The sequence below is a fragment of the Mixophyes fleayi genome, chromosome 5 (assembly GCF_038048845.1).
Source record: "Mixophyes fleayi isolate aMixFle1 chromosome 5, aMixFle1.hap1, whole genome shotgun sequence".
NCBI classification, from domain to species: Eukaryota; Metazoa; Chordata; class Amphibia; order Anura; family Limnodynastidae; genus Mixophyes; species Mixophyes fleayi.
This window is the reverse complement of record NC_134406.1, coordinates 118,093,870-118,112,021: the sequence shown is the minus strand read 5'-3', so window position 1 is coordinate 118,112,021 and position 18,152 is coordinate 118,093,870. Positions and strand designations below refer to the sequence as shown.

At 42.9% G+C, this 18,152-nt stretch overlaps 1 protein-coding gene across 1 annotated transcript in view; it reads left to right on the top strand.

Moving 5' to 3' along the window:
- The window catches only part of ADCY2 (adenylate cyclase 2), a 1,242,889-nt gene that overhangs the window by 885,848 nt on the left and 338,889 nt on the right, over positions 1-18,152 (top strand). The window contains exon 14 of the mRNA XM_075212755.1: positions 11,450-11,547. Within this exon, the coding sequence (XP_075068856.1) occupies positions 11,450-11,547 (98 nt within the window). The remainder of the gene's footprint in view (positions 1-11,449; positions 11,548-18,152) is intronic.

The following is an 18,152-nucleotide window of genomic DNA, read 5'->3' as shown; positions in this document are numbered from 1 at the left end:
GTTCAGATGAGCAGGCTGTTAGAGATAGCTGCAGGGATACCTGAGCGGCAGGGAACTGACGAGATGAGAAGTCCTTGCAGAATGGAAGCGGCAGGTAGGTGCAGCGCACTGTAGGTAGGCCAGCAAGGACGACAAAATACTCAGGAAGCAGTAGTATATCGAATTGAACAGCAGGAGACCACGGGAGAGCTGAAGCGATGTAACAGAGCTGGAAGCCGAGGAGCATAGACTCGATGCTTAATAGGCAAGTTGACACGAATGGACACACTGTAGAAGCAGTAGGCAGCGGGTCAGATGACGGCAGGTAGAATGCAGACTGGAGCGCTGAGACGAGTAGGACTCTGTAGACACGCTGAAGTAGCTAACAGGAATCAGCTGGAACAGTAGCGATGTAACACAGGAGAGTTGGAGAGATCTGTAACTGTAGATATACGGAGGCAGCGGATAGGAATCAGCTGCTGGAGTCACGATGAAGCACAGGAGAGTTTGCAGTAATCTGTAACTGTAGATATACGGAGGCAGCGGATAGGAATCAGCTGCTGAAGTCACTAGGAACACGAGGAGTAGTAGTGGTCTGGAAACCACAAACGGCAAACAGGAATCAGCATCAGCTGAACACACGAGCAGGCACTGGAACACCTTCAGAGACTCATGAGGAATGAGACTCCAAGATCAGGCCCCGTGGTATTGACCACAGGTGCTTAATATAGGGAGTGTTCCCTGATCAGCCAATTAAGTTAAAGGAACAGAACTGAAGGTTAAAAGGGACTGCACATGCGCAGTACCTCATAATAATGGACGGACACGGTTCCTAGCTACCTTAGAAGTAGCACTCACAGTCCGGTGAGTGACAGTACCCCCCCTTTTAAAGGTGGGCACAGAACACCTGGAACCGGGTTTGTCCGGAAATTTGGTATAGAACTTTTTCAAGAGGGCTGGAGCGTTGAGATCTTCAGCTTTGATCCATGAACGCTCCTCAGGACCAAAGCCTTTCCAATGCACGAGGAAACGAAGAACTCCTCGCGAAATTTTAGCATCCAAAACCTGAGTAATCTCAAAGTCTTCCTCCTGATGAACTTGAAGTGGCCGAGGTGCTGAAGGAGGGACCGAGAAACGGTTGATGATGAGAGGTTTGAGCAAGGAAACATGGAAGGCGTTGGAAATACGAAGACTCTTGGGAAGTAAAAGTTTGAAGCAAACTGGATTTATAACTTGAATGATCCTATATGGACCAATAAAACGGGGAGCAAATTTCATGGATAGAACCTTCAAACGAATATTCTTAGTAGATAGCCACACCCGGTCTCTGACTTTCAATGGTGGAATAGCCCGTCTCTTTTTGTCCGCAAAAGACTTAAATCTGGCAGATGTCTTCTTTAAACAGGTTTTTACCTGAGCCCAACTATTTTTGAAGGTTTGACACAAAGTCTCAACAGCAGGAACTTGGGTGGGCGGGAGGGCAGGAAATCCCGGGAAAGACAGATGGTGACCGTAAACCACAAAGAATGGAGTTTTAGATGATGACTCATGGTACATGTTGTTATGAGCGAATTCAGCCCAAGGAAGTAATTCTACCCAGTTGTCTTGATTGGCTGACGAGAACATCCTTAAGAAAGTCTCAAGATCTTGGTTGACTCTTTCAGTTTGTCTGTTCGAATGAGGATGGTAGGAAGATGAGAGTGCTAATCGTATGCCCAAGGTCTTGCAAAGGGCCCGCCAGAATCTGGAAACGAATTGTACTCCTCTATCTGACACGATCTCGGACGGACATCCATGGATACGGAAAATTTCTCTAATGAAATGTTCAGCCAGGGTAGAAGAAGAAGGTAAACCAGACAAGGGAACGAAATGCGCCATCTTCGAAAATCTATCCACCACTACCGAAATGGTGTTGCAATTCTTACTAGGAGGAAGCTCAGTAACAAAGTCCATACTAATATGGGTCCAAGGCTTAGATGGAATGGGTAGTGGCTGAAGCAACCCCGCTGGAGTTCTGCGGGGGGGTCTTGAACTGGGAGCATAAATCGCATGCCGCGATAAACTCTTTGACATCTCTCCTCATAGAAGGCCACCAATAACTTTGAGAGAGGATTTCAAAGGTCTTGCGTTCACCAGCGTGTCCAGAGAAACGAGAAGAGTGAAACCATGAAAGGATTTTTTTCCTAAGAGCAGGAGGCACGAGGGTCTTCCCAAATGGTAGCACTTTAGTGGAAGAAGCAGCCAGAGAAACACATTTGGGGTCTAATATAAAGTGGTTAGGACTCTCTTCAACGTCTGAGGACGCCACAAAGGCTCGAGATAGAGCGTCTGCTTTTTTATTCTTTGCAGCTGGTTTGAAGGTTATGATTAGATCAAAACGGGAAAAGAAAAGAGACCATCTTGCCTGACGAGGATATAAACATTGAGCAGACTGTAGGTATGACAAATTTTTATGATCCGTAAAAATTGTCACCGGATGACGAGCTCCCTCTAACAAATATCTCCACTCCTCCAATGCTACTTTAATAGCCAGCAACTCCTTGTCCCCGATGGTGTAATTCTTCTCCGCAGGCAGAAGACCCCGAGAGTAAAAGGCACAAGGATGGAATTTTTGTTGCTCCGATTTCTGGGAGAGAATGGCTCCTAAAACAACATTAGAGGCGTCTACTTCTAGGAAGAAGGGGAGCGTCACATCAGGCTGTCGAAGGATGGGAGCAGAGGAGAAGGACTCTTTAAGAAATTGAAAGGCTTGGAGAGCCTCAGATGACCATTGCTTAGTATTGGCCCCTTTGCGAGTTAGAGCCACAATGGGAGATGCAATTGAAGAGAAGTCTTGAATGAAGCGTCTATAGTAGTTGGCAAAGCCTAAAAAACGCTGAATGGCACGAAGAGTAGTTGGCTGAGGCCAAAGTAACACAGCATTCACCTTTTCTGGATCCATTTGTAGACCAACTCCGGAAACAATATAACCCAAAAATGGAATCTGGGGCAACTCAAATGAACATTTTTTTAATTTACAGAATAATGAATTTTTCCGGAGTCTGGAAAGAATTTCGGCCACTTGTTGGTGATGTGAAGGCAGGTCTTGGGAAAAGATGAGTATGTCGTCCAGATATACTACGACACATACATATAACAAGTCCCGAAAGATCTCGTTAATGAAGCCCTGGAAAACAGCAGGGGCATTACATAACCCAAAGGGCATTACTAAGTATTCATAATGCCCATCTCTGGTGTTAAAGGCTGTTTTCCATTCGTCACCGGACCTGATTCTTATCAAGTTGTAGGCACCACGAAGATCCAACTTAGTAAAAATCCGGGCTCCCTTGATCCGATCAAACAACTCAGTAATCAGAGGAATGGGATACCGATTTTTGATAGTGATAGCATTAAGTCCACGAAAATCTATGCAGGGGCGTAATGATCCATCTTTCTTCTTCACGAAGAAGAACCCAGCTCCAGCGGGAGAAGTAGAAGGTCGAATAAATCCTCGCTGGAGATTCTCTTGGATGTATTCAGCAGTAGCCTGAGTCTCAGGTAATGAAAGTGGATACACACGACCCCTAGGTGGAGTCTTGCCAAGTAACAGGTCAATCGGACAATCCCATGAACGATGAGGGGGAAGACGTTCAGACTGAGCTTTATCAAAGACGTTGGCAAATGAAGCATACTGAGGAGGAAGTCCCGGTGAGGAAGGTGAAATGGAGGTTTGCTGTATTTTACGAGGAACAACACGAGAAAGACAATGTTGGTGACATTCAGGTCCCCAAGACGTAACTTGAGGAGTACGCCAGTCAATCTGGGGAGAATGACATTGAAGCCATGGAAGGCCTAAAACAATCGGACTTGTAGTAACAGGAAGGATTAAAAACGAAATTTCTTCTCGGTGTAGAACACCAATCTGAAGGGTCACTGAAGACGTACTTCGGGTGATGAGACCGTTGATAATACGTGATCCATCGATAGCAGTCACCGTAACAGGAGTCTTCAGGGTAATCACTGGTAGGGACCATTGATTTACAAGGGATTCAGAAATGAAATTTCCCGCAGCTCCTGAATCAATCAGAGCTTGGGACTCAAAAGACTTAGTAGCAAATGAAATGGTAACGTCAAATGCACAGGTTTTTGATTTCGTAGAAGATGGAGAGGACTCCAGGGACCCTAACTTCACCTCTCCAGAACTAGTTAGGGCCTGGCATTTCCCGATTTTTTGGGGCATGACTGGAGCATATGTGTGGCATCAGCACAATAGATACAAAGTCTATTCTTAATTCTTCGATTCCTCTCTGCAGAGGTTAGTTTGGAACATCCAATCTCCATCGGTATTACCGGAGGTGAAGCAGGACGAATTTGAGAAGTGGGACGAAGAGATGTTTTAGCTGAAGTATTTCTCTCAGAGTCCCTCTCACGAAATCTGAGATCCACACGATGACAAAGAGAAATCAAATCTTCTAAAGACGTAGGGAGTTCTTGAGTAGTCAGTGCGTCTTTAATTTTGTCCGAGAGCCCCTGCCAGAAGGCGGCAATTAACGCTTCAGTGTTCCACTGAAGCTCAGAGGCTAAGATCCTAAATTGAATGACGTACTGTCCTACTGTACGAGAACCCTGTCGTAAACGAAGAATGCTGGAGGCAACGGAAATAACACGACCTGGTTCATCGAATACATTACGAAACATGGAAATAAATTTGGCACTATCCTGTAACAACGGATCATTTCTTTCCCACAGAGGGGAAGCCCATGCGAGAGCTTGTCCGGAGAATAATGAGATGAGATAGGCCACTCTGGAACGATGAGTAGAAAAGTTTTGAGGTTGGAGCTCAAAATGTACTGAGCATTGGTTGAGGAAACCTCTACATGTTTTGGGATCTCCATCATACTTTGACGGAGTTGGCAGGTGAAGCGTGGAAGCCGTAGACACCTGGGATGGCACTGGGGAAACGGAGGAAAGCACAGGAGCATCAACAGAAGCTGTAATATTCTGCCCAGACGTTCTTTGGGAGACTAACGTCTGGTAACATTGTAGTAATAGTTGTTGACGAACATCCTGTTGTTCCACACAGATGACCAGATGCTGCAGCATCTCTTTAGCTGTGGGTTCCGAATCTGGGTCTGTCATGGCCTGATCTTACTGTCACGGGCACTAGGAGTCTTTACCCAGTATCACCCGCTGATGGTCTTATCAGAGCAGTAGAGTTGGTATATAATACTCTGGTGGCAGGATGATAATGGAACTGGAAACAGCAGATGGTTAGAGAATGCTCAGAAAGTCTATGACTAGCAGCACTGGTAAACAATAAGTAACTGAACACGAGGATCTGGATGGACAAGGACACGTGAGGGTAGTCAGTGGTCTGCGCACGGCAAGTTGTACCACTGCTATAGTGAGAAGAATGTCCAGGAATAATAAGGAGGTGGAAGTCAGCGGTCTGCGTATAGCAAGTTGTACCGCTGTCTGTAGTGAAGGAATGGAATCCAGGTGAAGGTAACGGGGAAGTCAGTGGTCTGCGTGTAGCAAGTTGTACAACTGCTTATGTGAGAGGATATATGCAACTGGTGACACAGGGAAACAGGAATCAGTGGTCTGCCTCTAGCAAGTTGTACCACTGAATGTATATGTGAGGAAGGACACGAGGAGATAAATGCAATGCAGAGACTACACGGGTACACTGAACTTGATCCCACGTTGAACTGCACACAATAATAATAATGAATGAACAGCACTGCACAGATAAACAAAGTCACTAGAATAGTCCAGCAAAAGGAAACACAGTCAATAATAGCAATAGTCTCAGAGGATGGAAACTCCGGAGAAGAACAACTCAGTCCAGATGGATATGCAATACACCAGCACAGTCAATGAGAAGTATGCATACCGTGGTTCAGATGAGCAGGCTGTTAGAGATAGCTGCAGGGATACCTGAGCGGCAGGGAACTGACGAGATGAGAAGTCCTTGCAGAATGGAAGCGGCAGGTAGGTGCAGCGCACTGTAGGTAGGCCAGCAAGGACGACAAAATACTCAGGAAGCAGTAGTATATCGAATTGAACAGCAGGAGACCACGGGAGAGCTGAAGCGATGTAGCAGAGCTGGAAGCCGAGGAGTGTAGACTCGATGCTTAACAGGCAAGTTGACACGAATGGACACACTGTAGAAGCAGTAGGCAGCGGGTCAGATGACGGCAGGTAGAATGCAGACTGGAGCGCTGAGACGAGCAGGACTCTGTAGACACGCTGAAGTAGCTAACAGGAATCAGCTGGAACAGTAGCGATGTAACACAGGAGAGTTGGAGAGATCTGTAACTTGTCAGACACACGGAGGCAGCGGATAGGAATCAGCTGCTGGAGTCACGATGAAACACAGGAGAGTTTGCAGTAATCTGTAACTGTAGATATACGGAGGCAGCGGATAGGAATCAGCTGCTGGAGTCACGATGAAGCACAGGAGAGTTTGCAGTAATTTGTAACTGTAGATATACGGAGGCAGCGGATAGGAATCAGCTGCTGAAGTCACTAGGAACACGAGGAGTAGTAGTGGTCTGGAAACCACAAACGGCAAACAGGAATCAGCATCAGCTGAACACACGAGCAGGCACTGGAACACCTTCAGAGACTCATGAGGAATGAGACTCCAAGATCAGGCCCCGTGGTATTGACCACAGGTGCTTAATATAGGGAGTGTTGCCTGATCAGCCAATTAAGTTAAAGGAACAGAACTGAAGGTTAAAAGGGACTGCACATGCGCAGTACCTCATAATAATGGACGGACACGGTTCCTAGCTACCTTAGAAGTAGCACTCACAGTCCGGTGAGTGACACCACCCTTATGTGTATACTGTCTTTCTTTTTTACAATCTTTTGCGAAATGTCCTTCTTCATTACAATTGAAACACCTGATTATTCTATGTTTCTTATTATGTGGGTTGTATGCTGGTGGTCATGTATGCATTCCCTTTAAAGCCTGTATACTTACCGTCATTAACTTATCACTTTTCTCTTCACTTTTTTTTAAAAAGGTTTTTGTCATGCTCCACAGCAGACTCCCTAAGAGAATCTACTGTGATGCCTCTCCAATTAGGTAATTTGGTTTGTACCCTTGTCTTTAAATTTTCTCTAAGGCCGTCAATTAATACCCCTACAGCTACCTCTCTGTGATGTGGGTCCTCATCTATGTTTGATATCCCAGTGAACCATGCTATCGCTGTTAGAGCTCTAGGGAAGTAATCTGATGCTGTTTCACTATCTTTCTTTTTGATGGTGAAAATTTTACTCCAATTCGCTACTACTGGAAAATAGATGGCTAAATGTTTGACAATCTGTTCTATATTCTCTTGATTAATCTCATCTGTCAAGGTGTCGTCTTCCTCCAACGAACAATCTTTAATGAATTGTTGTACGTTAGTATTGGGAGGAAGACACGCCTTCAACACTACACGCCAATCCTTATAGGTTGGTTCGTGTGCATTTCCTAAGTCTTTAACAAACTTCTGACACTTAGCCAACTCTTTTCTAGGATCTGGGAATTCAGTCCTATTGGAACGTAATTCTGATCTAGTCCAAGGACAATGCATTGTAACATTTCTTAAAGGATCTACACCATCCTTATCCATCTTCCCATTGGGAACTTATATTGTGCGGACTGGATACGTACCCACTGGTTCACTATCTTCAGGGTTAGCCACTTCAGTACTTTGAATAATGTCTCTCCTAGTGGTCAAGCTACTCGCACCTATCTCAGCCATTGCTCCCTTTCCATACTTACGCTGAACCTCTAGCATATTAACAGCATGAGCATTAGCTGAAATTACAGTGGGTTCATCTTCATCTTCTGATACACTTGATTTAAACTGACTTAAAACAGGATATAACTTAGCAATTTTCTTTTTTTCATTTTTAATAATGGCTGTACTTACCCCTCCCGCCACATAGGGTGGCGGGGGCGCGCTTGCGCTGAGTTCGCCACACTTCTTAACGGCTACTTCCGCCATGCACGCGCTTTTAGCCACGCCTACTTCCGCTGTGCATTCGCTGCTCTGCCACGTGTTACCTTCCATTTGCCAAAATTTTAAACAATCATTATGTCTATTTCTCTTTTTCGTTGATTTAATCAACCACACTTTATCTTTTACATTATTTAGTACCTCCGAATTAAAACTTCCTATTTTTGGGAAAGGCCTAACACACTCTTTGGTCATCTTGACCCACGTGTCGCAATAAACCGTTGCGTATTCACCATATTTCTTATACATAAGAAACCTCGCTGAACCAATAGGCCCTTCCTTAGGCAGTACACTGGCCATCTCTAGCGTATGCTTAGCACCCATGTTCAACAATACCTTCTATGTGGAACACAGATACACCGCAATGCTCTGTTCTTTCCAGAGAAACACTACCTTTTTATTGTGGAACACAGATATACCGCAATATTCTGTTCTTTCCAGCAAACAATTTCAACTCTTTTGCTACAATCACCGCTAGAGATCTCTAATGCCCGGTGAACGTATTTCCAAATAGCCGCGTTCACTCGCTTCTTCTCGTTCCAAACGAGAATCCCTAACACAGAAATAGTTCTTTGATAGCCCGGCAATCACAAATTTCTGTTAAGTCTATTATCACTGGAAGCACTAAGTCGATACAATCGCTCAGCCTTTCCAATATAATTTCTCCACGCACTTCCAATTTTACACTCACGGTTGTTTTTACTGTGCGGTTAGATCGCACCGCTCACTAATACTAATTATCAGTAAACCTTGCGATCTATTGGTGGCGTTTCTCGAAAACCCAGTTTTCGCACTCGGTATACCTGCCCCGTATACCGTCCTTCAGTTGGGCAACCTGCCTCGTCAGACAGCAACTGAGCTCACTCAACTATAAAACAGTGTATCTACGTCACAAAATCACACAACATGCACCTTTTCTGCGCAGAAAATCAAAAGTTCCCAACAATAGTAATAACGTTTCCGAAGCTTTCACAAGTGATTATACTATGCATGTATAACAACTATCAAAACGATTGTTTAACCACGTGGCAAATCTACCGGAAGTTCACGTACGCAAAGCAGGAAGTTACACATATGCTAAGCAATACAATACAGTTAAAACGCACAATGACAGTAAAAAGAAACAGTTTTCTCTTTTGTCCCTAGGTTCAGTTAGCGTACCTTAGATAATGCAAAAACGGACATTCGATTTCACAACACAGAGTAAAATTTAGGTTTTGAACACATTGCGTTCTTAACCGTATATGACGCTTCTCCACCCTTTGTTGCGGAACCGAAATCCATTGGTCTTGCGTATCGTCCGGCAATGAAACCTCCAAACTCACGAGCCCCAAATTGTTATGAGCGTTTTGTCGCTATCCAATAACAATTGTCGAATCTCGATTTGTGTTTCCAACGCAAAAAGATTTATTTTCAAAAAGTAGCAGAATATATTAAAGCGAAATAATAGTAAGTACAGCCATTACTTATCGCAGGCGCTCTGGATCCAGTGTACAGTCATTCATCCTGAAGTCTGTGGTCTAGGTGACTAAACACTAGATGAGGAGCTGCTGCTTATATGCAAACAGAGATACAGTAAAACAATGCAAAGGTGTGGCCGGCTTCTATTGGTCCAGGCATCAGGAGGGTCCAGGGGGTTGCAGATCATAGGCTAGTTTAAGCTCAGGAATCCAAAGGAGGGGGTCATCTCTCCAGGAGATGGGTTCTGATCTTCCCGCCAAGATTTGTAATCATAATAGTCCATAATTCCTTAACATTAATTACTTGCGTATGCACTCTGCGATCCCTTCGCAGAGTGAACCGGACAGTCGCAAATGTGAAGGGGATTAGTATGATACCACGCATGACATGATTCCTTCAACTTGTACCATATGTTTTACTGATATGCATATAACTTATAATATTACACATAAACTCTACTATATTTCGACATAAATAACTATGCGCTGTAACTACCATTATTGTGTACTATTTTACAAGTGTGCGTGTTTGTGCGAATGTATGTAAAAGACTAAATACTGTTGTTGCCACGTGTTGCAGCTGCGTACGCCCTTCCACGCCGTAGCGTGCCCTTTCACGCCGTAGCGTACCGTACACATCTTTTCAAACAAAGACAACCAAGTTTGCTCGATTTTAATTGAAATGACTTTATCCAATTTGCTGACTTCGACACAAAATATACCCGTATTCGGAATCATTGTACTTATGAGTGCAGAGACTTGCAAAAATGAGGACTCTTAACAATGGGTTGTGACTATTTTAATGTTTTGATCAAAACATTTTTATTTTTGAATTCATATTGTGCACTTAAACTGTCATGTAACTGATACAATTCAAAATTCAGGTGATATTTCTTAGAAAGATAGACTGACAGACAGACAGACAGATAGATAGATAGATAGATAGATAGGTAGATAGATAGATAGATAGATAGATAGATAGATAGATAGATAGAATTGTGTTCAAATGTCTAAGTAATATTAACACTGGTCTTTTGTTCCTTTGATAAAAAATGTTCTTTCCTTTATTGATCTTGCTCAGATTCACTAGTGGACTGTAATGGACATTTAATATAATTGCAGAAAATAGCTGCAGTGTTGCCACACAAACAATGCCTTGGTAAGAACTATCCCCAAAACTAAGCTAAACGTGATATAAGTGAAATGTACTGTATCATGAAAAAAAGAAGAATCCATTTAACTATCATTTTTTATTAAAATTAGTCAAAATTGACTGATTTAATTGCCAAAACATTTTGGCCGTTGACCACACATTTACCTGTCTCTTGTAGCACCTTATTTGATATGTTTTACCTTTAACTATAAGAGATAAATAGTAGAGAAGCTCAAATTTGTTATAAAGCAGCTCTCAAACCGGTTTGTTGCATTTGCTCTAAAGTTTGAAAATTTTCAATAATAACTGACTTTAGATAGGCTAAAAAGAAATAGCTAAATTTGAGCAAGGCAACAGGTTTGAGCATATTCAAGCTAAAATAGTTACATTGCATAGTATTTCTAACAGTTTTCCATGCAAATGGCAAACTAGAACTTCAAGCTTGAACACAGTAATGATTACCGTTCAACTAAAATATTTTTAAAAATATTTTAAAATGCAGTCATTTTAACTCAGTTGGGTAAAATGTTACAGTTTATTTAAATATCTTGTTTTAACTGCAATCTTGAACTTCAAACCGTGAATTTGGCAATGGCACTCAAATCGACAATGAACCAGCTGAAAAACCACAATCGTACTGCAAATAATTTTGAGGTCTGCAAACCAGTTCAAGAATTCAAACATTTCTTCTCAATATCAGGAAACAATAGATTTCTCAAGCATAGAAAATGTTTTTTATGTCTGCAACTCACGAATAACACTTATGATGATATGTTCTAGTGTAGAGTAGTGTAGTGTATTGTGTGTGTTCACATAGAGCGACCAAAGATAAAATTAATATATTGTTATTTATTCCTCAGTACAGGGCAACTACACTTCCAGCCTTCAAATATTATGTGACTTGTGCGTGCCTTATATTCTTCTGTATCTTCGTTGTGCAAATTTTGGTATTGCCAAAGTAAGTATATTTTATCTCTAATGTTTGCTACTAGAAATCATAATCCACATCTAAAAATATTCTCCTTTGACAGATAAAAAAAAAAGTTTTTATCATACATTCTTGGATGGGTAGAAAGCATTTTCTTTTAATTGTACAGATGCCATGGGTATTATTTGTTATTTTATAGACTTAGAAATGTGCTAAGAATTTAGACTTAGGAATTAAAAACAAAATATTGAACATTTGTAACAAAATGTCAATTGTATGCAGGGGTTTAAGCAGACATCAGTGGACATCATAGCAAAGATTGTTAGGGCCACGGTGTATCCACACAAAAGTGAAAAGGCCACATATACACATGGAGCATTGACAGGGAAAGTGGGTCCCCCTTAGCTGTGATGGGGTTTATGCCCTTTGTCGTATGGTTTCCAACTCTTATTACCCAATGATTGGATTTTACACTTTTAATTAGTCTAATTTTAGGGCAATTAGAATATAAATGTGGTAATTATACTGTTATTTAATTTAAAATAGAGCTGCTATAACACAAAAAATGTGAATATAAAGATCCATATTTATAGGCATTTAACTCATTTTGCATAAATTCATAAATACTATTTTTTTTAGATTTCCAAAGAGGTCCATTGTACTCAGTGTTAACATTTACTTATGTAAAACAAAAACCAAAGGCCAGTGCTGCTCCCTGAATTATTGACTTTCCATTGCTGGCCCTACATGTTATTGACTTGTTGCCGTTTTAGCGTTATTGTTTTGCACGATAGCTACATGTTATGATCTCTATTTCTGTTTGGACTCTTCTGCCTATTTCATGCCCTTATGTCATTTCTGAAGAAGTGAGACAAGTGTTATGTGCGTATTGTCGCTAACCAATAACGATTGTCAAACCTCGAGTTGTGTTTCCAAAGCACAGAGATTTATTCGCAAATAATAGAATATATATATGCTCAAGCGAAGTAATAGTAAATACAGCCGTTACTTATCGCAGGCGCTCTGGATCCAGTGCAGTCATTCAATCCTGAAGTCTGGGGACAAGATGTCTGCCCTCTGGATCACAAGCTGCTGCTTATATACACAATCAAATACAGTAATACAATGAAGATGGTATAGCTTGCATCTATTGGTCCGGGTCTCAGGAATGTCCAAGGGGTCGTCAATCATTGGCTGGTTCATCCTAAGGAATCCAAAGGAGGGGGTCATCTCTGCAGGGGGTATGCTCTGCTCTTCCCGCCAGGATTCCTTAGTCTTAAGTAGTTCATAATTCCCTATCATTTATAACTTGCGTATGCACTCTGCGATTCCCTCGCAGAGTGAACCAAACAGTAGGATATGTAACAAGGTTCATTATGATACCACTCATGATGTTATTCCTTTAACCCGTTCCGTGTATTTCACTAATATGCATGTAACTCTGATATAACATATAAATACTACTATATTTCGACATAACTGACTATGTGTTGCAACTACCATTAATGTGTACTATTTTATAAGTATGCGTGTTTGTGCGAATGTATGGTAAAAGACCGATTACTGTTGCTGCCACGTGTAGTGGATGCGTACGCACTTTCACGCCGTAGCGTGCCCTTGTACGTCGATGCGTACCGTACGCATCTTTTCAACCAAAGACAACCAAGTTTGCAAGACTTTAATTGAAATGACTTTATCCAATTTGCTGACTTCGACACAAGTCAGGGGCCCTGGCCTGTTATCATACAGTACAGTATAGAATATTTCACTTTCCCATCATTGATTAATTTCAAAATATATATATTTTTGTCCTAAAACATTACTTGGTCGGAGGCTTTTTTATGTTGTAAATAAACAAGAGTGAGCAGACATCAAGATTGTATTTATTACATTTATATTTGAATGTTTCTAAGCACATTGGTAGAAATGCACCTGTAAATGCCCTTTCCTGTGTAAAGTGTGCTTAGAAGGTGCTTAAGGCATCCCATTGAAAGCATAAGTTGTGGCTCTATCTCTGTCACCTCTCTGGAGCCAAAAATCAAGTGCTTCTATGGGAAGAAAAATGCCATGTGACCCCTGGTAAACAGGAAATGTCTCTCTAAATGACTGTTCTTTATTTTTGCCTGAGCTTGTAGATTTCCTTTTTTTTTATGAAAGTAATATGTATTAGACATACTTGTCAACTTTGGCAAGATTGAACCCAGGAGATCTGGCTCTTTGCCTCCCCCTAAATGGACACAATAATTTCTGGCCTATTATCATCATCATCATCATTTATTTATATAGCGCCACTAATTCTGCAGCGCTGTACAGAGAACTCACTCACATCAGTTCCTGTCCCATTGGGGCTTACAGTCTAAAATCCCTAATATACACACACACAGACAGACACACAGACTAGGGTCAATTTGTTAGCAGCCAATTAACCTACCGATATGTTTTTTGGAGTGTGGAAAGAAACCGTAATACCCGGAGCAAACCCACGCAAACACGGGAGAACATACAAACTCCTCACAGATGAGGCCATGGTCGGGAATTGAACTCATGACCCCAGTGCTGTGAGGCAGAAGTGCTAACCACTAAGCCACCGTGCTGCCCAGAAGTGTATGTATAATAAGCTTCCTTCCCCCTCTCCTTCAACTACTCTCACCTTGTCCTGCCTCTTGTCTTGCCCCCTGCCCCCTCCTTTCCCTGAGTGGCTACCTGCACTGCTCAGCTGTAACAAAATAGGACGGACTTCGTTGTCTGCTCCCGCCTTTCTTCATGTCACTTGCATCGGGCCGCCTAGCGACCATCCTCCCTTATTCCTCTTCGGCGCTATTGCTGCGCCTGCGATTCCTTTAAGGGACATAGGTCGACTAACCGGCGACCCACGCAGTGAGCTATTAAAGAAAGACTCTGAGACAAGTATTTGGCAAAATTATTTCGGTCACAGCTTTATTAAACACTTCTAAACTTGGCAGACAAGCGGCGTGCAAGGCTAATAAAATATATCACCTTTTCCAGTTCCATCTGGAAAAAAATGTGGCGTGTTCTGCCTACTACCATGTAGACACCGCAACAACGTCCTCTTGAGACCAGTCCCTTGGCATTAATCACCCTCCAAATGCTGAAACCTGGCACGCCGCTGGTATTGGCCCAACCATTGAAGCTGGAACCAGGCATATGGCCGTCTACCCAGGGCGATACTGCCTGGTGTTCTCTCTAGAAAAATATTACCACCTTTTCCAGGTACCTCTGGAAAAATAGGGCGTGTTCTGCCTACTTCCATGTAGGCACCGCAACAACACCCTCCGGAGACCAGCTCCCTTGGCATAAATCACCCTCCAATAAACCTGGCACGCTGCCAGTATTGGCCCAACCGTTGAAGCTGGAAACAGGCGTGCGTCCGACTATGGGAGGTAATAAACAGGTTTCACTTTATACCCTATTAATGCCTGCCCCTGACCTGGCTGATCCTAGAGCTCCACTACTCAAAATACTTAAGCACAGTCTCCAACTCACGTGGCCAATTCTTACACTGATCTGACCCCATTAGCCGTGCCACCAAAAATCATGCACCGCTTATTTGCATCCTGTGCTTGATTCAAAAATACCACTGCTATAATAAGATAAAGGCTTTAAAGAATGCACCCGATACTGAACAGGCCATAGGCAAACCCTTGTCTTTGAAATAATTTCCATCAGATTGAAAAACCCATCAACCTAAAGCTGTCAACATTTAAAAGGCAGACTGTATGTCTAATTTTGCCATGAGGGCCCCTTTTCCATGCTTTTTGACCATTTTTACAGCCCTGACAAAGGATTGATATTGAACCGAACATTTCTACTGTCCAGCGCATCGGCAACCGATACCCCTGCCGGGTAAGATAAGTGCTGGATCAGCCTAAAATTTTCTGCTGCCTTCTTAGGATCCAGCCCCAGATGCAAAAATTATTATGGCAGAGGGGCGGGGACATGATGACACATGAATTACGTCATAAGGCCCACCACTTATCTAGTGAAGGGCCAGAATCTGGGAGGTTGCCCTGCTCTCCTGGGAGTCCGGGAGGACTCCCACAAATTTAGGGGTCTCCCGGACCTTCCAGGAGAGTAGGCAACTATGGTATTAGAATGATAGTTTATAGTTTTATAGTCTAGCTCCTGTTTTCATAATTACCTTGGAGAAATAGGCTATCAATAGTAATAATTGTAATTCAGCTCTTTTGTTGTTTTCCGCAACTTCTTGGTAGAGTATATAAACATACATCTCTAGCGTCGGACTGGGTTGCCGGGGAATCCATAGGTAGGCCCTGATGGCAGATAGCTCCGCCCTCTTCTGTGGTGGGTCGGAGTTTAAAAGCGATTCCTGTGTCCTCTATGGGTGACAATTGTGGCCGGGGGTCGGGTGCCGAGCACGGGGGGGGGGGGGGTGGTTCAGTGTGGCAGTGGGTGGCTGGCCCATCTTCAGGGATCAGTCAATTTCGCTAAACAGAAAACAGGAAGTAGTGTGCATTCCACCATGGAACACACACTACTTCCTGTTTTGCTTTTGATCACACAGCAAGCATCTGAGCACAGAGAGAGGCAGAGAGGAGTCTCCAGCGCTGCAGCAATAAGGTAGGTGTGAATGGAAAGGGGCCCTGCTATTTGTGTGAGTGACAGGGGATGGGGGCCTTGCTATTTGTGTGAGTGACAGGGGAGGGGGGAACTGCTATTTAGGTGAGTGACAGGGGAGCGGCGGCCCTGCTATTTATATGAGTGACAGGTGAGGGGGCCCTGCTATTTGTGCTAGTGACAGGGGAGGGGGGGCTGCTATTTGTGCTAGTGAAAGGGGGGTTGCTATTTGTGTGAGTGACAGGGGAGGGGGGAACTGCTATTTATGTGAGTGACAGGGGAGCGGTGGCCCTGCTATTTATATGAGTGACAGGTGAGGGGGCCCTGCTATTTGTGCTAGTGACAGGGGAGGGGGGGCTGCTATTTGTGCTAGTGAAAGGGGGGTTGCTATTTGTGTGAGTGACAGGGGAGGGAGGATTGCTATACTGTGTGCGTGACAGGGGAGGGAGGGGGGCCTGCTATAGTATGTGAGTGGCGAGGGAGGTACTGGGGGCCTGCTATACTGTGTGAGTGATGGGGGCCTGCTATACTGTGTGAGTGACAGGGGAGGGGGGCCTGGCCTGCTATACTGTGATAATGAAATGGGAGAGGGACCCGCTATACTTTGTGAATGAAAGGAAGATGGGCTGCTATAATGTGTAAGGGAGTGTTTTTTTTTTTTAATATAATGTGTGATATGAGGGAAAGGAGTGGGGTGGTCTTAATAGTACATGGGTGGGAGGTAGGCTATTAATTTACTGGTGGAGTTTAGGTGTAAGCTAATTATTTAATGGGTGGTATTTTGTTTGTGGGGTGATGGTGGGGCAATTTAATTTATTGGTGGGCTACTTAATTTAATAGTGGGGCCTATTAAATTAAGATGGGGTAACAGGACATTTAATTTAATGCTGGAGTGTGTTGGGGGCTATTAATTGAATATGGAGCTGAGTTTGAGGAGCATTAGGTCTATTTATTAAATGTGAATATGAATTATTTAGTGGCAGTGACGGTTGTGGGAAATAGGTATACATAAATGCTATTAATTTATTGCTGGGGCTTTTTGGAGGAGGGAAATAGGTTTATTTATTAAATGGGAATACTATTATTTTATTGTGGGGGCTGGAAGAAGGCTTAACTAATAATCGTGGGTCCTATTGATTTAACGCCAGGGCTGGTTGGAATTTTCAAAATGTACCCATTTCTTTTTTTTTAAAATCGGGCCTCCATCATTTCAGAATCAAACCGCAACTAAAGAAACCAGCAGCCACAGGAGGTGAAAGTGACAAGAACAGGTAGGACAGTGTGTCAAATGTTCTGATTCTAGTAAGACAATCCCGATTTTTGGTGACTGTTCTGCTCAATCTAAGGGGCTGGTCAAGACTGTGTACTCTTTATATACACACTGCATTCTTTATATATTACACTATGGTGCTAGCTGTCCTTCATAGGATGACCACTCCCACTCTAGTGTCTGGTCTCGCCACTATGATGGCTAGCCACACCCCCTCTGGTGGGCTCCTAGTGTTGCAGTCCCCCGGTGGGCCCTTCATTCCCCAGTCCGACACTATACATCTCTTTACAACAGAAAAATGTAAAATCTAAGGGTTAGATTAAATGGTAGAGTTGCCGGGTCCTGGCACTGCCACTTTAATTTTCAAAATGTCCATGTCGCCCTGTTTGATGATGTACAACTCAAGTGTCGGGATGCTGTATCTTCTCAATTTGTGTGTTTTCATGTAAGTCTGCATTTTATTATTGTTACTCTTCTAATAATCTGGATTTCTTTGTCTATATAGTCGTTGTCGGTTACATTGTTGTTGGAATAATGTACCCAACCCATATAGATGCATTTTGGTACATGTGTACAGTATGGAAAACAGTGGTTATTCCACAATAATTGATGTATGCTTAATTAACTCTATATGAGGACCAATGTTGTTTTTGTTCTCTTTGAATCCTGGGTTATCTTGACTGCTTCTTTTCTGCATTGTTGTCAGTAATGTCTACTCCATTCTCTTTAATTAGCACTTCCTTTTCTTATTCTCCTTATGGCGCTCATT